The sequence below is a fragment of the Grammomys surdaster genome, unplaced genomic scaffold (genome assembly GCF_004785775.1).
Source record: "Grammomys surdaster isolate TR1022 unplaced genomic scaffold, NIH_TR_1.0 126313, whole genome shotgun sequence".
In the NCBI taxonomy this organism is placed as follows: domain Eukaryota; kingdom Metazoa; phylum Chordata; class Mammalia; order Rodentia; family Muridae; genus Grammomys; species Grammomys surdaster.
In genome coordinates, this window is record NW_021621113.1 from 5,248,063 (window position 1) to 5,267,212 (window position 19,150).

The 19,150-nt window shown below is 46.3% G+C and overlaps 1 protein-coding gene across 2 annotated transcripts; it reads right to left on the reverse strand.

The window, feature by feature from the left end:
- Nucleotides 1-336: 336 nt before the first annotated feature.
- On the reverse strand, nt 337-17,664 carry Trnau1ap (tRNA selenocysteine 1 associated protein 1). Of its 2 annotated transcripts, XM_028759945.1 has the most exons (9): nt 17,481-17,664; nt 16,597-16,694; nt 14,016-14,115; nt 13,268-13,320; nt 9,751-9,882; nt 7,212-7,331; nt 2,394-2,556; nt 2,208-2,241; nt 337-570 (listed from the first exon to the last, which is right to left on the reverse strand). In XM_028759945.1, exons 1-9 carry the CDS (start codon nt 17,505-17,507, stop codon nt 434-436), a joined length of 864 nt encoding a protein of 287 aa, XP_028615778.1. In that variant the 5' UTR covers nt 17,508-17,664; the 3' UTR covers nt 337-433. The 2 variants fall into 2 exon arrangements, with proteins under 2 accessions (XP_028615778.1, XP_028615779.1); XM_028759946.1 differs by lacking the exon at nt 9,751-9,882 and having other exon boundaries at nt 17,481-17,599.
- Nucleotides 17,665-19,150: the final 1,486 nt, after the last annotated feature.

Genomic DNA, 19,150 nt, shown 5'->3' on the forward strand with positions numbered 1-19,150 from the left:
GTTGTGATCCATCCAAGCTGCACGTGAATCCTTTTAGTTAGATCTCAGGGTAGATGACCCTTGCCTCCTGCATGAGGCACATGGACCTGAAATGATAAAGACCTGACTCATTACAAGAGATCTCTAGAGTGTCTTTAGGGGTCACTTTCTGGGTCACCCCCTGGAGGGGTCGTTCAATTCCCTTTCAAGGCCTGTTAACAGTGGTCATTCCTAGTTAAAACCACTAGTTGCTTAACATTGACAGACTTGGTTAACTGCTAGGGTATTTTCAAATGTCATGTGATCTACCAAGACAACTGGTTGCATGGCTTTACATACAGTTGAAGTGGCCCATAATTTCAGGAAAAGTAATTTATTAAAACATTATGAATCAGTTTCAAAAAGATAAAAGCTTCACAATAAAAAAAGATCATTGCTCTGTGTCATGTCCTGGCTACATCATGGCAGGGATCTCTGACGACACAGTGTCCAGGGGCTGCCAGTGACAGTCCATCAGTGCATCATACAGTTCCTCACTCTGTTCCATGAACTCCTTGTTGGCCTCAGTCACATCCAGCTGTGGAGCTGGGTCTACAAGAAAAAGGCAAAGGTTAGGCAGGCTGAGACCAGCTGCAAGGAGGGTTTGAGGGTTCAGGTATGTCTGAAGAGAGCTACATAAAAACCTAAGAGATGAAATTTGGGCTTGGAAGACATTAAGTTAATGAATCCAAAGTGCCACCTTAATTACTGGGAGCCTAGTCCTGTCTCAGACATCCCACATTTTCAAGGTATGGTGGCACCCCTATAACTTCATTCCATGGGAGGTGGAGGCAAATGAACGATGGGTTTTAATTTAGCTTGATATATTGAGAATGTCTGCAAAAAAATAAAGCCAATACTAGACCTTTGGGTTTTGAGACCGGGTCTGTAGCCTGGAGATTACTGAGGTGCTCTACCATGTTGAGCTGAGCATGAAAGGCGTTTACAAAGAGAAATCCTTAGTGTAGTCTCTCTAAGGATTCTAAGTGTGTGGCTCTGTCTGCTCTATAACCAAGGCTAGCTCTGAAGCCACGCTCGCACCACACCAAGCCGAGTTGCCTTCCACCCCTGTTTAAAGGCTTGTACTACTGCCCACTACACCTGATCTTTTTCTCTTTTGATACAAAGTCTCAGTATGTAATCCAACTTGAACTCAAAGCAATCATTCTATCTCAACCTTCTGGCATTTTAAAGCTTGGCTAGGCTTTAAGGAAACTGTTGTGCCGGTGTGCTGGCCCAGACCTGTAATCCCAGTGCTAGGAGGCAGAAGCAGGAGTTGAAGGTCATCTAGACCTACCGTGGGAGCCAGCCCGATATTCAAACCAAAACAGAGGCTGTGGGTTTGGGTGATTTCTACTGTAGTTCAGTAGTTGCTTTTTCCCTAGATTTTGAAACCCATCAAATTTTCTGTATTTTCCCCTGGAACTCATGGCCCAGGCTGGCCTGGACTCCTATGCCAGCCTCCCAAATGCTAGGATCTTAGAATGCTAATCAAAAAAGATGTCATTTCAAAAGTGTATACACTGGAGGGATATAGCTCAGTGGCAAGAGCATCACTAGCATAACAGGGCCTTACGTTCTACACCCAGTACTAAAGAAAAAGCAAACTGGAAAACAGAATATAAAGACAAAATTAACCTTACAAACTAGTAAACAGTAGGAGCTGGAGAGATGGCTCAGTGGTTAAGAGCACTGCTGCTCTTCCAGAGGTCCTGAGTTCAATTCCTAGTACCCACCCAATGGCTCACAACTGTCTGTAAGAAACTCCAGTTCCAGAAAATCCCTGACCCTCATACAGACATTCATTGCAGGCGAAACACCAAAGCACATAAAATATAAAAACCAGACAAATAAAAAAACAACAAATACAAAGTAAGGGTGTTACTGTTCGAGAGATACTGGGTGGGTTGAGTGCAGCAGCTTGGAAACAATGGGCTCCTGGGAGTGGCCTTCATTTCTTATAACACTGTTTGGGTGCAATCTACTCCCATTAGAAGCACACTCTGGAAGCAGAGGCAGGCAGATCTCTGAGTTCCAGGCCAGCCTGGTCTACAGAGCAAGTTCCAGAACAACCAGGGCCACATGGAGAATCTCTGTCTTGAAAAACAACAACACAAAGCTAGCCCACACATCCTTGGTGTCCCTCAGCACCCAGCTGAGGGCCATGGGTGGCACGCAGGGGTTCTTACCTTCCAGAGCATCATCTCCAACCTCTTCATATGTCTGTTAAGAGAGGACAGGACAGTGAGGAACCTGAGAAGATCCTGGTGGGTCTCTCCAGCCCTTCCCACTTTTCAAAGCCCATAAACAGTTTTCTGTGTGGAATGATGGTCCCTAGAGATGGGATGAGACCCAAGGGTTGCAGACACGGTTACCTGCATGGTGCTCTGGGTGTAGCCATACTGAGGGTAGCTGTAGCTGTAGCTACCTGTGTTCTGGTCATAGCCCCACTGGGCATAGTAGTTCTGGTACTGCTGGTAATACTGGTTGTAGCTGTAACTGTACATCTGGCTGTACTCAACTGGCTTTACACGGCTCCTTACATGAAAGAAAACCAAAAGTAAGAGGACATTTCCCTTGACCAAGGACTGTGCGGGTGCTCTGGGAGGGTCCACGCCTATTGTCCTGGGCACTCCCTGTGCAGTCCCTGCCATACAGATGGGGACACAGAACAGAGTGTTTTAAGTGATTGGTCCAGGGCTACATGACTAATGGACAAACAGAAACCTAGGCAGTCTGCCTGCAGGGCCCAGGCCCTTAGGATAAAGGCCTTTCCTAGCTCAGTTGTCTGCCTTGTCAGGCTTCTTTTCTAAAAAACAAATCCAAAAAAAAAAAAAAAAGGTTTATGTAATTTACGTATAGGGATGTTCTGCATTGGATCTCAGTATTGAGAGCTGTAAACTGCCATGCAGGTGCTCAGAACTGAACTCAGGACCTCTGGAAGAGCAGTCAGTGCTCTTAACCACTGAGCCATCTATATCTCTCCAGCCCCTTTCTCAAGATCTTGGGAGACTCTTTTCATTGACAGTTGCAAAAACTCAGGAAAACACAGCATAAAAAAATCTGGGCTAACAAAAAGAAGAAGATCCGAACGTCACCCACCTTCCGGCGGCCCAAGACACTGCGGCTCCGGAGGCAGCCAAAATATCCTCGGAAAAGTGCACCAAGGAGAAACAAGCTTGACCACTATGCTATCATCAAATTCCCACTGACCACTGAGTCAGCCATGAAGAAAATAGAGGACAACAACACACTTGTGTTCATTGTGGATGTCAAGGCCAACAAGCACCAGATCAAACAGGCCGTGAAGAAACTCTATGACATTGATGTGGCCAAAGTCAATACCTTGATAAGGCCTGATGGAGAGAAGAAGGCATATGTCCGCTTGGCTCCTGATTATGATGCTCTGGATGTTGCCAACAAGATTGGGATCATCTAAACTGAGTCCAGATGACTAATTCTAAATATACACTTTTTTTTTCACCATAAAAAAAAAAAAAAAAAAAATCTGGGCTAGCCAGGCTGTGGGAACATACTATCTTTAATCCCAGCACTCAGGAGGCAGAGTTTGAGGACAGCCTGGTCTACAGAATGAGTTCCAAGACAGACAAGGCTACATAGAGAAACCTCTTCCCCTCAAAATGATAAAAACATAAAATAAAAAAATAATAAACTCTGGGCTTAAGAGGATTCAAGATGGATGTCAAACTACAGACTCTGACATCACCTCATCTGCTGCAGCAGCCTTCCTGTCTCTGCAGGAATGTTAACTGCCGATATGAACACGGTCTGGCATATGTTAAGCAATGTTCTATCTTGAGCTCCCCTCCCCCAGCTCTTATCTGATGAGTTACTTGGGATTTGGACTTGACTTCTGCAGTGCTGGGGACACATGCAACAGAGGTGTTATTATCATTCCCATCATACAAAGACAAAGCTGAATGTCTGAACGTTTGGAATCCACAAATGGCTCAGTAGATAAAGATGTGTAAGCCCAACAGGCCACCCACAGATCAAAGAACCAGCTCCACACAGCTGACCTCTGACCTGTGCTTAGTGGGCCATGCACATCTTTGTGGACACACACACACATACTATATAATAAGTAAAATGATGTAAAATGTCTTAAAAATTTAAAAATTGAGCCAGGTATGATGGCTTTAGTGCCAGCTCTTGGAAGGCAGAGGCAGAGCTAAACATATGACCATCCCGATAAAAAAGCATAAAGCCCACTGACTTGCCTGATACAGGACCAGGGCTACACTTAACGGTCACGTTCCTTTCTGGTTTTGGTCCTGTGACCACCACCATTCCCAACCAAAGACAGGATGCCAAATCTAGAAAGGATCCACTGCTTTCAAAGACACAAAAGCCATGTATGGAGAAACTTCAGAATCAGGTCCATTGTCATCTAAGTGGTAATCCAAACTGAGAAAAATCTCAGGAACACAGGGGAAGCTCAAGCAAATGACAATGTCAATTCTTAGTTCATGAATTTGAGCTTAGCATGTCCTGTGACACCAAAACCATGAAGGAGCCAGGGGCCGACTCCTCCATGCAGCTGGCTGACTCATGAGAATTACTTCTCCTTCAGATTGGTTATTCTATTGCTATGCTAACCAAGCCTCATAGGAAGCTGTCAGCATGAGCTGAGAACACCAGGCAGGGCAAACGCAGCAACTGAGCACTTTTAAGCTCCTTTCTTAGGGAAGGGGACTCAGCTATTGCTAAACAAATCCAATTGCTGATTATTGAAGCATCCAGCTTTAGACCAGGATGCCTCTCTGCAGGCTGTAGGCACAGTCCTACCTGCTAAGTGCTGGGCAGGTATACCCACTAGTCACCATTTTGACCCCTCCTTTTTGAATCTACTGATCTCTACCACTGTGTTGACAGTAACTGAGGTTCATCTCTCTCATCTGGGCTCCTTGTGTCTCCTTCTAGCTCTCTACAGGGCCTGCCAGTCCTTATCCAGAGGGCTTGAGGGCACCTCCCCAGGGGTGAGCATGGATTACTAACAACAGTGTGGCACGGATAGAACAAATTAGAAGTTTGCAGATGGACCTTTGTTTCTGTTTATAGCTATATTGCCAGAGTCTAATTATGGAACAAAGAAGAATATACCAGAAACAGCCAAATGATGGACAAAAGAAGATTTGCTGGACAGAACTTATACATAAAGGACTATGCTCCAATACTTAAAAATAAAACCACAGACAGGAATATGCTTCAGTGGACAGAGTGTGCTTACAATGTGAGGCCTAATACCCACTGCCAGCAAACAGCAAATAAAACCACATTCATACAGGCGTGCAACCACACGGAAAAATGTGTATGTGAAATAAACTTCAAAAAAAAAATACAGATTACTTATGAAATTCAAAACTGAATGCAAGGCTCTGGGTTTGAACCGGAGAGTTGTAAGAAATCAATCCTCCCACATGGAACTGACTTGTTGTATGTAGCATATGATCTTGGAAGGGAGTTGAGGGACGATAACTACTTTTCGAATTTTCAGTTTGCTTGTCTGCACCACAGGGTTTTCCATCACTGTCCTGGAGTCTGTCTGATTGTCCCATCTCAGCCCTGAGTACTGTACTGGGATTACAGGCCTGTGGCACTAATTCTGGCTCTGCAGCCAATTCAGAATAATGAAATCAGGACTTTAGAAGAACATCTCAGCCAGGCAGTGGTGGTGCACACCTTTAATCCCAGCACTTGGGAGGCAGAGACAGGCGGATTTCTGAGTTCGAGACCAGTCTGGTCTACAGAGTGAGTTCCAGGACAGCCAGGGCTATACAGAGAAACCCTGTCTTGAAAAACCAAAAAAAAAAAAAGAAGCATCTGGACATGTAGCTTCCTTTAAAAACTGTCTTTCTCTGCTGGGCCTCCTGGCCCATACCTTTACTCTGATCACTTTAATATCAACATTCAAGTCTCTGTTGCTTCAACAGGACCATGCAGAAGGTCTATCCTAAAGTTTGGCTGCCCTTGTTCATTTTGATAACGCTATCTCAACCTTGTTCCTTCTGCCAGTGGTAGGGGTGTGCTACCTACTTCCTAGCTATAGGGCTGCCCTGTGCACTGCAGCAGCCCCCACCCCCCACTCTGACCTCCTGGACACTACTGCACATCCTCTGTTATAAAGATGTAAAATATTTCCAGATGTCACCAATGCCTCCTAGTGAGTGAAATCTCCAGCTGCTGGGAAGTACTGCATTGGCTGAAGGATAAGAAATGTCACTCAGGGGCCGGGGCTGGTGGCACACACCTTTAATGCCAGCACTTGGAGGCAGAGGCAGGTGGGTCTCAGTGAGTTCCAGATGTCACTGATGGAAAAACTGTTTTGTGTTTGTGTAAGATACACACTTGGACTCATAAGAGCTTTCTACCGACCTAGCATGACAACAGTGAGAGGCAGTATTTCAGAAGCTGTTTAGAATTCTTTTTCTTTTCTTTTTCTTTTTTTTTTTTTGGTATTTCGAGACAGGGTTTCTCTGTGTAGCCCTGGCTGTCCTGGAACTCACTCTGTAGACCAGGCTGGCCTTGAACTCAGAAATCCGCCTGCCTCTGCCTCCCAAGTGCTGGGATTAAAGGCGTGCACCACCACTGCCGGGTTAGAATTCTTTTTCTTAAAATAATTTATTTATCTTTATTTTATATGCACTGGTGTTTTGTCTGCATGTATATCTATGGGAAAGTGTTGGATCTTCTGGAACTAGCATTACAGATGGATGTGAGCTGCTATGTGGGTGCTGGGACTTGAACCTGGGACCTCTTGGAGAGCAGTTGGTGCTCTTAACTGCTAAGCTGTCTCTGCAGCCTCAACTGTTTAGAATTTTAGCCAGTCAATCCCACTGCAACACACCCTAACAGGAACTCTGGGAGACTGAATATAAATAAGGCTAAAACTGAAAGAAAAATTTCCCCTTTTGTTCATTCTACCTAATTTCCATTCTAGGTAATTTCCCAATAGCAGCTGCTGGACAAAAAGTCAGGACACAGAACCAAACAGCACTCCCTCAATGTCTGCCTCCCTGGCTACAGCTTCTAGGGGTGTGTGCTTACACTAGTTTGTCCCCCATACCCAGCCCAACCACGCACATGATAACTGCGATCTCTGCCTCTCTGTAGCCTCTTATCCCACATATGATGTCCTGACTCAGCCTCTGCTCTCTGCGGGACTGACTCACGCTTTCGGGATGGCCACGCTCAGCCGCACAGGCTTACACCCCAGTCCCACCGCTCCCTGGCACTCCGTCAGGGCTCGCTTCTGCTCCAGCTCATCGGTGAATTTCACAAAGCCATAGCCCCTGGAGGAAGAGAAAAACCAACACACTATTCAGATCACAGCGTGATGAAGCCTATAAGAAGAATCACGGACAAGAGGGGTGGGAAAAGAGGTGGGATGGAGCACAAAGGAGAAAGGGCTGGGAAGGGAGAGGGAGCCCCATCAAACACAGCACAGAGGAGTCAGCTTCAGGCACAGTATGATCCTGACATTGTGGGAAATCCTTCTTTCAGTCTAGTCCCCCATTCTCCTTCATACCCAGGCCTCCTACCCAAACAGGAGCTTCCCTCCCAAATCACTGTTACCACGGTGTAGATGTGGGGACAGGTGTGTCAGCCTGCACACTTCCCACTTTCTGCTGTGTGGCGCTAGGCATGTGGGAAAGCGCTTATGGACAGACCTAGTTCTTGCTCCTCAGAGGTCAGACTCTAGTCAGAGACTGTTCATGACACCCATAGTTAGCGAGCACCTACTGTACTATGTACTCCTAGCCATTACTGAGCAGGCACCAAGTGCTGGCGAGGTACCGAGGACATTCTCAGTATCTCACCACACAGAGTGCCACCCTACACTAAGGAGCAGCCTTAATCTTCAGAGAAGTCTGAAAACTTACACGAAATCACACACAACAAAGCCAGGCCTTAACCCTAGGTCACCCTCCCAAAGCCTGAGAGTCAGGACTACACTAACCAGGAGCCAGCCTTTCCTTGCTGCTGGCAGTGCATGCCTGTAATCCTGGCACTGTGGAAGCTGAGCATGGAGAACTGAGTTTGAGGCCAGCTATGGCCACATGGAAGAAAACTGTGGAGACAGGCCTGAGAACGTGGCTTTGTGGCAGGGCTCTGGCTTGGCACACTAAGCACCTGGGTACAACCCTGAGTACTGAAATATAAAAAGAGCCTTTCTTGGAATGGGGCGTATGACTGGGTTCAATTCTATGCACAGGAAAGAAAATAAAAAGATCCTTCCTTCCTTCCTTCCTTCCTTCCTTCCTTCCTTCCTTCCTTCCTTCCTTTATTATTTTAGAGACAAGGTTTCTCTAGTGTAGTCCTCATACGCGGGCTATCCTGGAATGCGCTTTGTAGTAGACCAGGCTGTCATCTTTATTTTTCTGAGACAGCGTGTGGCTAAGTTGCTTAGGCTGGCCTTAAGCTCTTCAGCAGCATATGAAGACCCCACATTTGCAATCTTTCTGCTTTTGTAGAGCAGCTGATATTATAGAGTTGTGCCCACCAGTCCAGCTTGACTTGTCTTGTTTTATATATTTGTTTGTTTGTTTGTTTGTTTGTTTGTTTGTTTTACGAGATAGGGTTTCTCTGCGTAGCCCTGGCTGTCCTGGAACTCACTCTGTAGACCAGGCTGGCCTCAAACTCAGAAATCTGCCTGCCTCTGCCTCCCAAGTGCTGGGATTAAAGTCATGAGCCACCACTGCCCGGCTTGTTTTATATTTTTTTTTCTTTCTTTTCTTTTTTAAGATTTATTTATTTATTATATATGAATACACTGTAGCTGTCTTCAGACACATCAGAAGCACCAGAAGAGGGCATCAGATCTCATTACAGATGGTTGTGAGCCACCATGTGGTTGCTGGGATTTGAACTCAGGACCTCTGGAAGTGCAGTCAGCGCTCTTAACCACTGAGCCATCTCTCCAGCCCTTGTTTTATATTTTTAAAGTAGGGTCTTGCTATGTAGTTTCAGCTAGCTTCAGTTCAAAATCCTTAGCTTCCACCCTCCAATGACAGGTTTCTCCATTTTAAAATGGAAAGCTCCTTTTTCTTCTTCTTTTTTTGGGGGGTGGTGTATTAAGAGAAAGTTTCATGTAGTGCAGGCTGGCCTTGAACTCACCAATATTCAAAGCTGGATGACTTTGACTTTCCGATCCTCCACCTCCCAAGTGCAGGGAACACAGGCGGTGCTGCCATACAAGACTAAACTACAACATTTTTTTTTCTTTTTTTGGTTTTTCAAGACAGGGTTTCTCTTTATAGTCCGGGCTGTCCTGGAACTCACTCTGTAGACCAGGCTGGCCTTGACCTCAGAAATCCGCCAGCCTCTGCCTCCCAAGTGCTGGGATTAAAGGTGTGCGCCACCACCGCCCGGCTAAACTACAACATTTTTAACTCCGCAGAAAACCTTAGTAACAGACATAAATACAGCAACAAATAGCTATATATATTACTTTCCCTAATCCTTATGTCAATCATATAAGTGACACTATTAGATTGCCTCAATTTATAGATCAGAAAATAGTCAGGGACTACCTGTAACTTGTCTAGTACAGTCCTTGTCAGTGAGGAAGCTAGGTTCAAAGCAGGTTGTCTGGCTGAAAGCTTGCTCACTGAGCCCAGCTGCCACCCTCGCTGGTGTCTCTACAATACTCCCCCCAGGGGGTAAGAATGAACAACAAAGAAGAAACGGAAATAGCAGGTAAGGCCTTACTTAGATACGCCTGTCTGGTCCAAAACCACTTTGCCTCCCCGGCAGGAGGGGTAGACTTTGACAAAGAACTCATACAGCATGCCATCGTCCACGTCTGGGGTCAGGTCCCCCACAAACAGGGAGTACTCAGGGCTGAGAGGAGAGAAGAAGCAGTGAAAAGTCAAACTCCACTGTCAGTGTCTGAAATCTTTCTCCACTTCTTTTTTTTAACACAAAAAGTTTTGCTATGGAGTCCAGACTGCCTCAAACTCCCAGCAATCCTCCTTCTAAAGCTTCCTGAGTGCTGAAATTGAGTGGCAGGCACACGTTGCCATTGGCAAAGGAGTTATGGAAATAGTACAATGCCCTGAATTTTCCAGACACTGGTACAAAACTTGGCTGACTTTAAGCATCAAGAGCTCTGTGACTTTGTGGTCAGCCTGGTCTACAGAGCAAGTTCTAGAGGCAGGCCAACCTCTAGGCCAGCCAAGGGCACAGGAGTAAAACCTGTCTCAAAAAAAAAAAAAAAAAAAAAGCTAGCGAGCGTAAGAGCAAGAGAGTGAGAGAAAGAGAAGGAGAAGGAGAGAGAGGGAGAAAGAGGGAAAGAGAAAATGAAAATGAACAGGGAGGGGGAGGATAATGAGTATTTACAGACATTTGTTCCATTTAGTGCCAATAAAAGATTTGCCAGTGTCCAATACTGGTCTAAAAAAAAATGAAAATGAGAAGATGAAGGGACAGATAAGAGTCATATGCAAGGATTAAAAAAAAAAAACTAAATATATGTTAAATGTAATGATAAAATAAAACAAGACCCTTATCTTCTAAAGACCTAAGCTCTGTTGGAACAAGGCCAGCAAACGTTTTCTAGAAATGTTTACAAATGTATTTTTTGTGAGATTCAATTTTTGCTTTGTGCTACTATGCCAGGTCTTATTTTATCATTTGAAGTATGACACATATTCTTTGTATAATATTAGAATATAACAACTCACAAAGAAGCTGGGCAGTGGTAGTGCACACCTTTGATCACAGCACCAAGAAGACAATGGTGGGCAGACCTTTCTGAGTTTGAGGCCAGCCTGGTCTACAGAGTGAGTTCCACGACAGCCAGGGTTGCAAAGAGAAACCCTGTCTCGAAAAACAAAACAAAACAAAACAAAAAACAAAAAAACAAATAAAAGCTCACAAAGAAAAATAAAATTAGTGGCCAGGTATGGTAGGCCATGCCCAGGGAGAGACAGGATGAGCCACAAGTTCAAGGTCTACTTGAGCTGTATAGCAAGTTCAAAGTTGGCCTTGTTTATACGAGGCCTTGTCTCCATACCTATATACGTGGCAGACACGAGTTCTACAGAAGCACTACACTCTTAACTGCTGAGCCATATCTCTAGTCCATTGTCTGCTTTTTGAAACAGTCTCATATAGGTCAGGCTAGCCTCGGACTCCGTATTTTGTTTAGGATGACCTGGAACGTCTGATTTACCTCCCTGCACCTCTCATGAGCTAGGATTACAGGCATGCGTCTCTATGCCACTTTATTTGTGCTTGGCACTGAACCCAGGGTTCCCCACGTAGATACTCTGCCTAGTGAGCCACATCCCCCAGCCCTGTCATTTCGTTTGAACTTACAAAACTTCAGTAACTTACATAACTTCATTATATTTCATTTGTTCTATTTTCAGTTCTCATATATTGCCCCAACTGGGTGCAGAGAATCTCACCTGTAAATCTCAGGCCGCCAGGGGCTACAGTAGGAGTCTGAGGTCAGCCTAGGCAACACAGTCACATCACTAACACCACGACGTCAGGTCCAGGACGTGACTGGTGAGCAGTCCGGTAAATGAATGTAGTATAACTGACCCTCTTTCTATTATCAGGCTGTCTGAGATTCCTCTCAACATTTCCCCTCACACACACGTCTTAATGAGCACTTGTGAAGCTGCTCCTTGCACACAACCATGAATACATTCTGAAGCTTGGAAATCTGCAGGAGCAACGCCCTCTCCTGCAGATTCAGTGGAGAACAAGCTGGGGAGCTTCTGAGACACTGTCTTAGAGTTTTTGAAAACTACTTAGCCCGAGGAGTGCAACTCAATGCTTTCTCTGGGTGAGGGTCTCATTATATGGCCCTGGCTAGTTTAGAACTCACTACGTAGACCACAGTGACCTCCAACCTGCCTCTTCCTCTTGTCTCTACCTCCCCAGTGCCTGGAGCAGGGCTGGCAGGGCACCACCATGCCTGACCACAGTGCTGTCTTCAGAGGCGATGTGGCTCAAGCTTGTCATCGCTAAATGAGAAGCTCTGTGATATAGGCAGGATTGCTTCCAACGTGGAAATGCAAAACTGGACTGCCTATTCTAGCCTGGACTGTTAAACCCCTAACGCTGTAGACAAATACTTCCCGATAGCCACTGGAAGTTCACATTGTTACAGTAAGTAGATCCTCACTGAATAAAACCTCAAAATCTGAAAAGTTAAGAGGATCGAAGGTTGAGAAGGACCAGAGAGAGGATGTGGCCCTGCCAGGAATGGTGGCACACATCCACAGTATAAAGAGGGAGGCTGTGAGTTGAGGTCAGTCTGAGCAGCCTAGTGAACAGGTCAGTGTGGGCTACACAATGGGACCCTGTCTCAATAAAACAAAAATAATTCCAGTGGGCAGTGGCGCAGCCTTTGATCCAAGAACTTGGGAAGCATAGGCAGGCAGATCTCTAAGTATAAGGCTAGCCTGGGATACAGTATGAGTTTCAGGACTGCCTGGGCTACACAGAGAAACCCTGTCTCAGAAAACAATAAACAGACAGGTAGCAGAGCTGAGGAGACAGTCTTTGCCTTCTGTAGTGGTTCAAATAAGAAAGCCCCCTCCCCATAGGCACATGTCTCTGCTTAGTCTCAATGAGGGAACTCTTTGATAGGATTAGAAGGACCAGGATGTGTGGCCTTGTTAGCAGAACCGTGTCACTGGAGGTGGGCTTCGAGCTTTCAAAAGCCCATGCCAAGCCCAGTGTCTCTTTCTACTCAGCTGCTCTCCAGCAATGCCTGCTGCTATGCTTCCTGTCATGATAATTAATAATTAAACCTCTGAAAACTCTAAGTGAGGCCCCAGTTAAGAGTTGGGTTGGTCATAGTGCTCTCGTCACAGAAACAGAAGAGTGACTAAGACAATTTCCACGCACCAAGTGCCAGGCTCCGTCAGCAGCACTGTGTAGCTCTAACACTTACGGTATGGGGGTGAGAGCACACATATCAATCCCAACACGTGGGAGGAAGAGGGAAGCAGAGGATTAGAACTTAAGGTCATTCTTGACTACATAGGGAGCCTGAGGCCAGTCTAGAATACATGAGACTGTGTCCTGTGCCATCCAAAGAAGGAAAGACATTGCCTTAACACAATGGAGGCCAGGGAGTAGGACAGTGTCCTTCAGTAGGCGGCAAATTACAGCAGGTTAAACTCTCCACCCTCCTAAGGCAGAAGTAGGCGCCGTGAGACACAAACAGAGGCTTGACCCACATCCGGGGCAGCCCCTTACTCACCTATTGTCTGGTTGTTTTCCATAAGTGGCATAATTCAGTTTAAAACGTTTTGCCTGGAAATTTAAAAACACATGGACAAACTAAAACAGAGAAGAATCTTTCAAAAGTCAAACAATATTTGAAGAAAACTGAAATAAATTACCTTGGCCAAAACATCTCCCCCTCTCTAAGCCTCTGCTTTTCTCCTGTATAAAATGAAGGGGTTGCACAGTTGACCATTAAGGGCACTGCCAGCTCCATGGTTCTATGAGCCCAGGTGTGCCAGCTGGTACAGCTGGAAGCTAAGTAACTGTCGGGAGAGCAGAATGTAACCCTCTTGAGATGTGTCCTTGCTGCTATCAGCCTGTTCCAGATTCTCAGTCGGGCAAAAGATTTAAAGTGTTTTGGCTGAGGATTGAACCCAGGGTCTTGGGGATGCTAGGCAAATACTCTGCCATTGAGTTACACCCCAGCCTGGTTTTTGAGTCTTCTGTCATAAAGGCAGTGCTGCAGAGTGGAAAGGGCCTGGGTTTTGGAGGCAACCAGTTTTCCATCTGAATCTTGGCCCTGCCACTTACTACCTGTATTGCCTTCAGCAAGTCACTGCATCTCCCTGAGCTTCCGTTTCCTGATCACAGATAACAGTATCTATCACGCAGGTGGCTATGGGATTAAATGAAATGCTGTATGTATACAGTGGCAATTCACTATGTGGTAATAATTAAAGACAACAAAAATGGCAAGGCCATCATCATTCAAGTGTCCTTACAGGTGTGGCTCCCGGAAGGGGCTTCCCATTAATTTTATGCAAACACTTCTCCGCTGTGGCCAAATCTGCGAATTCCACAAAACAGTAGCCAGCTGGGATTCTGGAAGCAAGCAGAGAAAGTGATGAGGATGCCCAGGTACCTTTTGGCCTGAAGAAAGGAAAAAATGGTTTCCTTTTTTCTTCCCCCCTTGTTCTCTCTCCTTTTCTGTTAAGACAGGATCTAATCTTACTATAGAGCTCTGGCTGTCCTGTAGCTCACTCTGTAGACCAGGCTGGCTTTAAATTCTGAGAGATCCACCTGCCCCTGCCTTCTAAGTGCTGGGTCGAAAGGCATGTGCCCCACAACCCAGCTTGAAAAACTTTTTTTTTTTTTTTTTGGTTTGGTTTTTCGAGACAGGGTTTCTCTGTAGCCCTGGCTGTCCTGGAACTCACTCTGTAGACCAAGCTAGCCTTGAACTCTCAAACTCAGAAATCCGCCTGCCTCTGTCTCCCAAGTGCTGGGATTAAAGGAGTGCGCCACCACCGCCCGGTGAAAAACGGTTTTCAAAAACTGCTTTTTGTTTTTTTGTTTTTTTTTTTTTTCTGATAGAACCACACTATGTTTATTCCACTCCATATTCCAGACCAGAAATAACTTAAAACTTAAGTACAAGGACAGGGAATCTGACCAGTCCCTGACTGATTGGATAACCAATTATGTAGATGTCATATTACCTGTGATGAAATACTGCCAAAAATCCTTAACGAGACCCACTCGACCCTTCAGATCCTTTGTCTAGCTTACAAGAAATTAAGACTAGCCCCAGAGAAAAACACCAGAACCAATTGAGAAGGCAATGATTTTTACTTACTTAAAAACCCTACATTAAGCTGAACTGTGGTGGTACACACCTTTGATCCCAGCACTCAAGATTCAGAGGTAGGTAGATCTCTGTAAATTCCAAGCCAGCCTGGTCACAGACCAAGTTCCAGGCCAGCCAGTACTACACAAAGAAACCCTGTCTCGAAAAGCCAAACAAAAACAAAAAGTCTACATTAAGGCACCTGCCTAGTATATAAAAGGCTGCAGATTCTTTGTTCAGTTTAAGGGGCAGGGGGTGTCATGGGTGGGCTTTTGTATGTTCAAAGTCAGGAGCTCATGATGACGGCACCTGCCTGGAATCAGAACACTTTAGATTCTGAAGTGTAGAAGCTGAGGCTACAGGACTTGCCTCCAGTTCAATGCCAGTCTCAGATGCATAGTGAATTTAAGGTCAGTCTATGCTATAAAATGAGACCATGTCTTTTACATTTTGTTTGAGACAGGTTCTCACTATGGAGTCCTAGCTGTCCTAGAACTTAATATGTACACTGTGCCAGCCTTGAACTCACAGAGATCTACCTACCTCAACTTCTGCCTCCAGAGTGCTGAGATTAGAGGCATGTCCTACCATGTCCAGATCTTCTTAAAATTCTTTAATATCTGTATCAATTATTTGAGAAATCTTTGCTTTTTTGAGACAGGGTCTCACCATTGTTAGCTCTGGCTTGCTGTGGTCTCCCAAAGCTGGGTTAAGTTAAAGGCACACATGCACTACAACCCAGCAATTATTTGAGAATTCTATGCAATGTATCATGGGTCCAGGTTTTCTAACTCAGGTCAAAAGGCTTATGAGGTAAGTGCTTGTACCTGCTGGGTCACCTCACTGTTCTCCCCCACCCTTGTACTTCTGAATGCTCCTAATTTATTGGAAAAAAAAAAGGGGGGAGAGAATGTGTGTGTGTGAGATTGGACATACTCAAGACTCTATAAAGGAGATATGGTTCAGGCAGAGATATGGTTGAGCAGTTATGAGTTTTGTACTGCTCTTCCAAGAGGCCTGTTTAATATCCAGGAACAACAGATGAGCTTGGCACAGAATTTGACACCTCTGGCCTTCACGGGCACCTGCACTCTTGCATACCCTGCTCCCCAACATAATTAAATGTAATCAAAAGTAATTTTTTTTTGTTTTTTGTTTTTTGTTTTTCGAGACAGGGTTTCTCTGTGTAGCCCTGGCTGTCCTGGAACTCACTCTGTAGACCAGGCTGGTCTCGAACTCAGAAATCCACCTGCCTCTGCCTCCCAAGTGCTGGGATTAAAGGCATGCGCCACCAACGCCCGGCTGTAAAAATAAATCTAAAAAAAAAAAAAAAAAAAAGAGAGAGAGAGAGAGAGAGAGAGAGAGCCAGGATTGCTGGGAGGCAGAGGCCGGGTTGTCATATGTTTGACGTCAGCCTATGGTACTACAGGAAGACTTTGTTTCAAAGTAAAGCAAAATAAAATAAGGATGAAATGAAACACACGGTAACTCACGAAAGATCACACAACAGTTTTCAAAACAGGTTCCCGAATCCTGCCCTGAATCACTGGGATCCTGACACCCGAAATACTCAGCGCTCCCGCTCAGTAAGTCACCCTCTATGTTTCTTTTTTATAATACGGTGTGATCACTAGGAATGGTGAGAAGCCCTTCCTCCCGCCATGTTTATTCCCTTGAATGACAGCAGCAGCAGCAGGCTCTATCTAGCGAGAACCAGAAAGATGAAAAGGGAGGTGTACCCAGTGAGGCGGTTTCGGATAATTTTGACGCTCATCACGGTCTCCCCCATTGTGGCAAAGGCTCGAGAGATGAAGCTCTCATCCATGTAGGGTTCCAGCTGCATAAAAACCAGAGCAGACAGGCTCAGGTCCACGTCCAGAAGCCCCATAAGGGGTTGAGCCCCCCCCACTCTGTCCAGGACACTCTCCATGGCACTATAGAGACAAGCTTCCTACCACAGAGGGGGCATGGTTCCAACCAACTCCATTACTTCAAATAGCTCCCCTCGCTGGGAGGCGTGGTCACACGCCCTTAATCCTAGCACTAGGGAGGCAGTGGCGGGTAGATCTCCGTGAGTTCAGGTCTACAGAATGAGTTCCAGGACAGACAGAACTATGTGAGAGACCCCATCTCAAAATTAACAAAAACAACAAAAGAAAAAAGTTTTCCTTTATAGAACTCCCTGTGCTTCTGGTCCTAGAAACACAGGACTCCTCAATCCTTGGGGTTCCTCCCACTTCATCCCCCCAAATCTCTTTTTCTTTTCCAAACTGGAAAGGGGGTTCTCAGAACCTCTAACCATAGATCCAGCATCCGAGGAATCTTCTGATGCTCAGACTCCCCTTTCAAAGCCCGGGAGAGCAGGACTCGCTACGAAGCCCAGGCTGGCCTAGAACTCACTATGGAGTCTCGAACTTGTGGCGGTCCTCCGGCCTGTGCCTCGCCAAGTGCAGGGATTAAGGCATGGGCCACCACACTCCGCCTGGCTTTCCTCTGTCACCCAAACCCTTCCAGTTCACCGCCTCCCTCCTGGAATCCGAAGGCCCTTCGCCCTCAGGCCCTTCCTTCCCCTACGGCTGGAGACCCTCTTGTCCTCCTCAGAGCAGGGGCGGCCCTGACTCACGTCTCCCATCCATAGGCTGGCCGCCATCCCGCACCCGGGCGGGAACCGTGCGGGCCTGTGGCGCGTAACCGCGCCAGTCTGCGCAGCCGAGCCCGCCGGGAGTCTGCGCCTGCGGCACCTCCGGCGCACACGCTGCCCGGGCGGCCAGATGCGCCGGTCCCGGCTTTCTTCCGACTTGTCAGCAGCTTCCGGCTCCCGGGGGGCGTGGCTTCCACAGGGGTAGGGGCGTGGCTTTGACTCCGTCGCAGGAAACCTAGCTGACACTGGCTCTGAAGAAAGTCTGTGTGGGGTAGACTGCCCCGCTCTTTAAAAAAACCGTGTAAATGCTTCTATAATTAGAGACGTAAGGTTTGCTCTCTGAAGGGAATTCCAAGCATAAGCACGGAAGGACAGTTAGTGACGGAATCCCACTGGGAGCACGGAGGAAAAGCTTCCGTGGGACTATGGAGGAGCCGCGGCCGCTCAGCTGTCGTCTTGCCCTGCATCCCAGCGCGGGCTTTTTGGAAGATGTAGTGGGATTCTTCACTTTCCTAAGCCCTAAGGCGGAAAGGGCGGAAAGGACTAAAGGTTCTCGATAATAAAATCAAAGTCCTAGCATCCGTCGTTTTGTGTGTAGTTGAGGGTGGGAAGCGTAGGCGTCCGCGTCGGCATGGTCTCTATGTAGTCTTGTTGGCCTGTTTAAGTCTGTCTCTAGTCAGAGATCTATTTGCTTCTGCCTGCCTGTTTGTTTGATGAACTCCAGTCTTCTCAAGGCATTCCTTCTAGCATTCCTTCACCTTAACGGCAGGCTGGGCCTTGTCTCCAGCACCACACTTTTTTTTTTTTTTTTTTTGCCTTGAGGCAAGGTCTCTGGTTGCTCCCTGGTACAAGCTATGTAACCCAGGCTGGCTGCAAACTCTTGGCAATCCTCCTACTTCAGCCTCCTAAGTGCAAGTTTTACAAGTGCAAGACCCCAGTCCTGGCTTCTTCCACTTATTCTATTCCACAACATCAAGGCTTTTCCACAGAGCACAGACCTACTCATATCCCAGACTTCATCCAGTTGGTAGTAGAAAGTGGGAAGCTCCTGTGCCTTCAGACTGGTTCTAACAACAGTCCTTCAACTCCAAGCTATAGAAAGTTCCCCAAACCAAGAACTCAAATCTGAAAACCAGAGACCATTAATTTCATGTTCCTTTCTGTTAACTGTATGAATAGTGCTAAGAGGCTGGTGAGATGGCTCAGTAAGATACATAAAAGTGCATTGCACTGAACCTGACACACACACATACACAAAGATTTTCAGAGGCTATAGAACGCTTTGGATCCCATTGGATTGTAGTTAGATGGTTGTGTAGCACCATTTGGGTGCAGGGAATTGAACCTGGGTCCTCTTCAAGTGCAACTAGTGCTCTTAATCAAATCAGAGCTATTACTCCTGCAGGGAAGGCTACAACTGAAAATAAACCTCTGAAACTGACCAGTCTGGCCCCTCCCTCAGAGTGAACAATAAAAGCAGAGTCCCTCTCAGCCCAAGAGGCTGAGGGGCAAAGACTGAGGCTGTAAAGACCTGGAAGCAGAAAGCAGCTGAGCTGCCTGTTTTAGACCTGGGTCACTTGGAAAGGGAACTCTAACTCCTAAGCTTTCACCCATGAGTGAGCTGTCACCCATGCTAGGGTGGGCTTTGATGA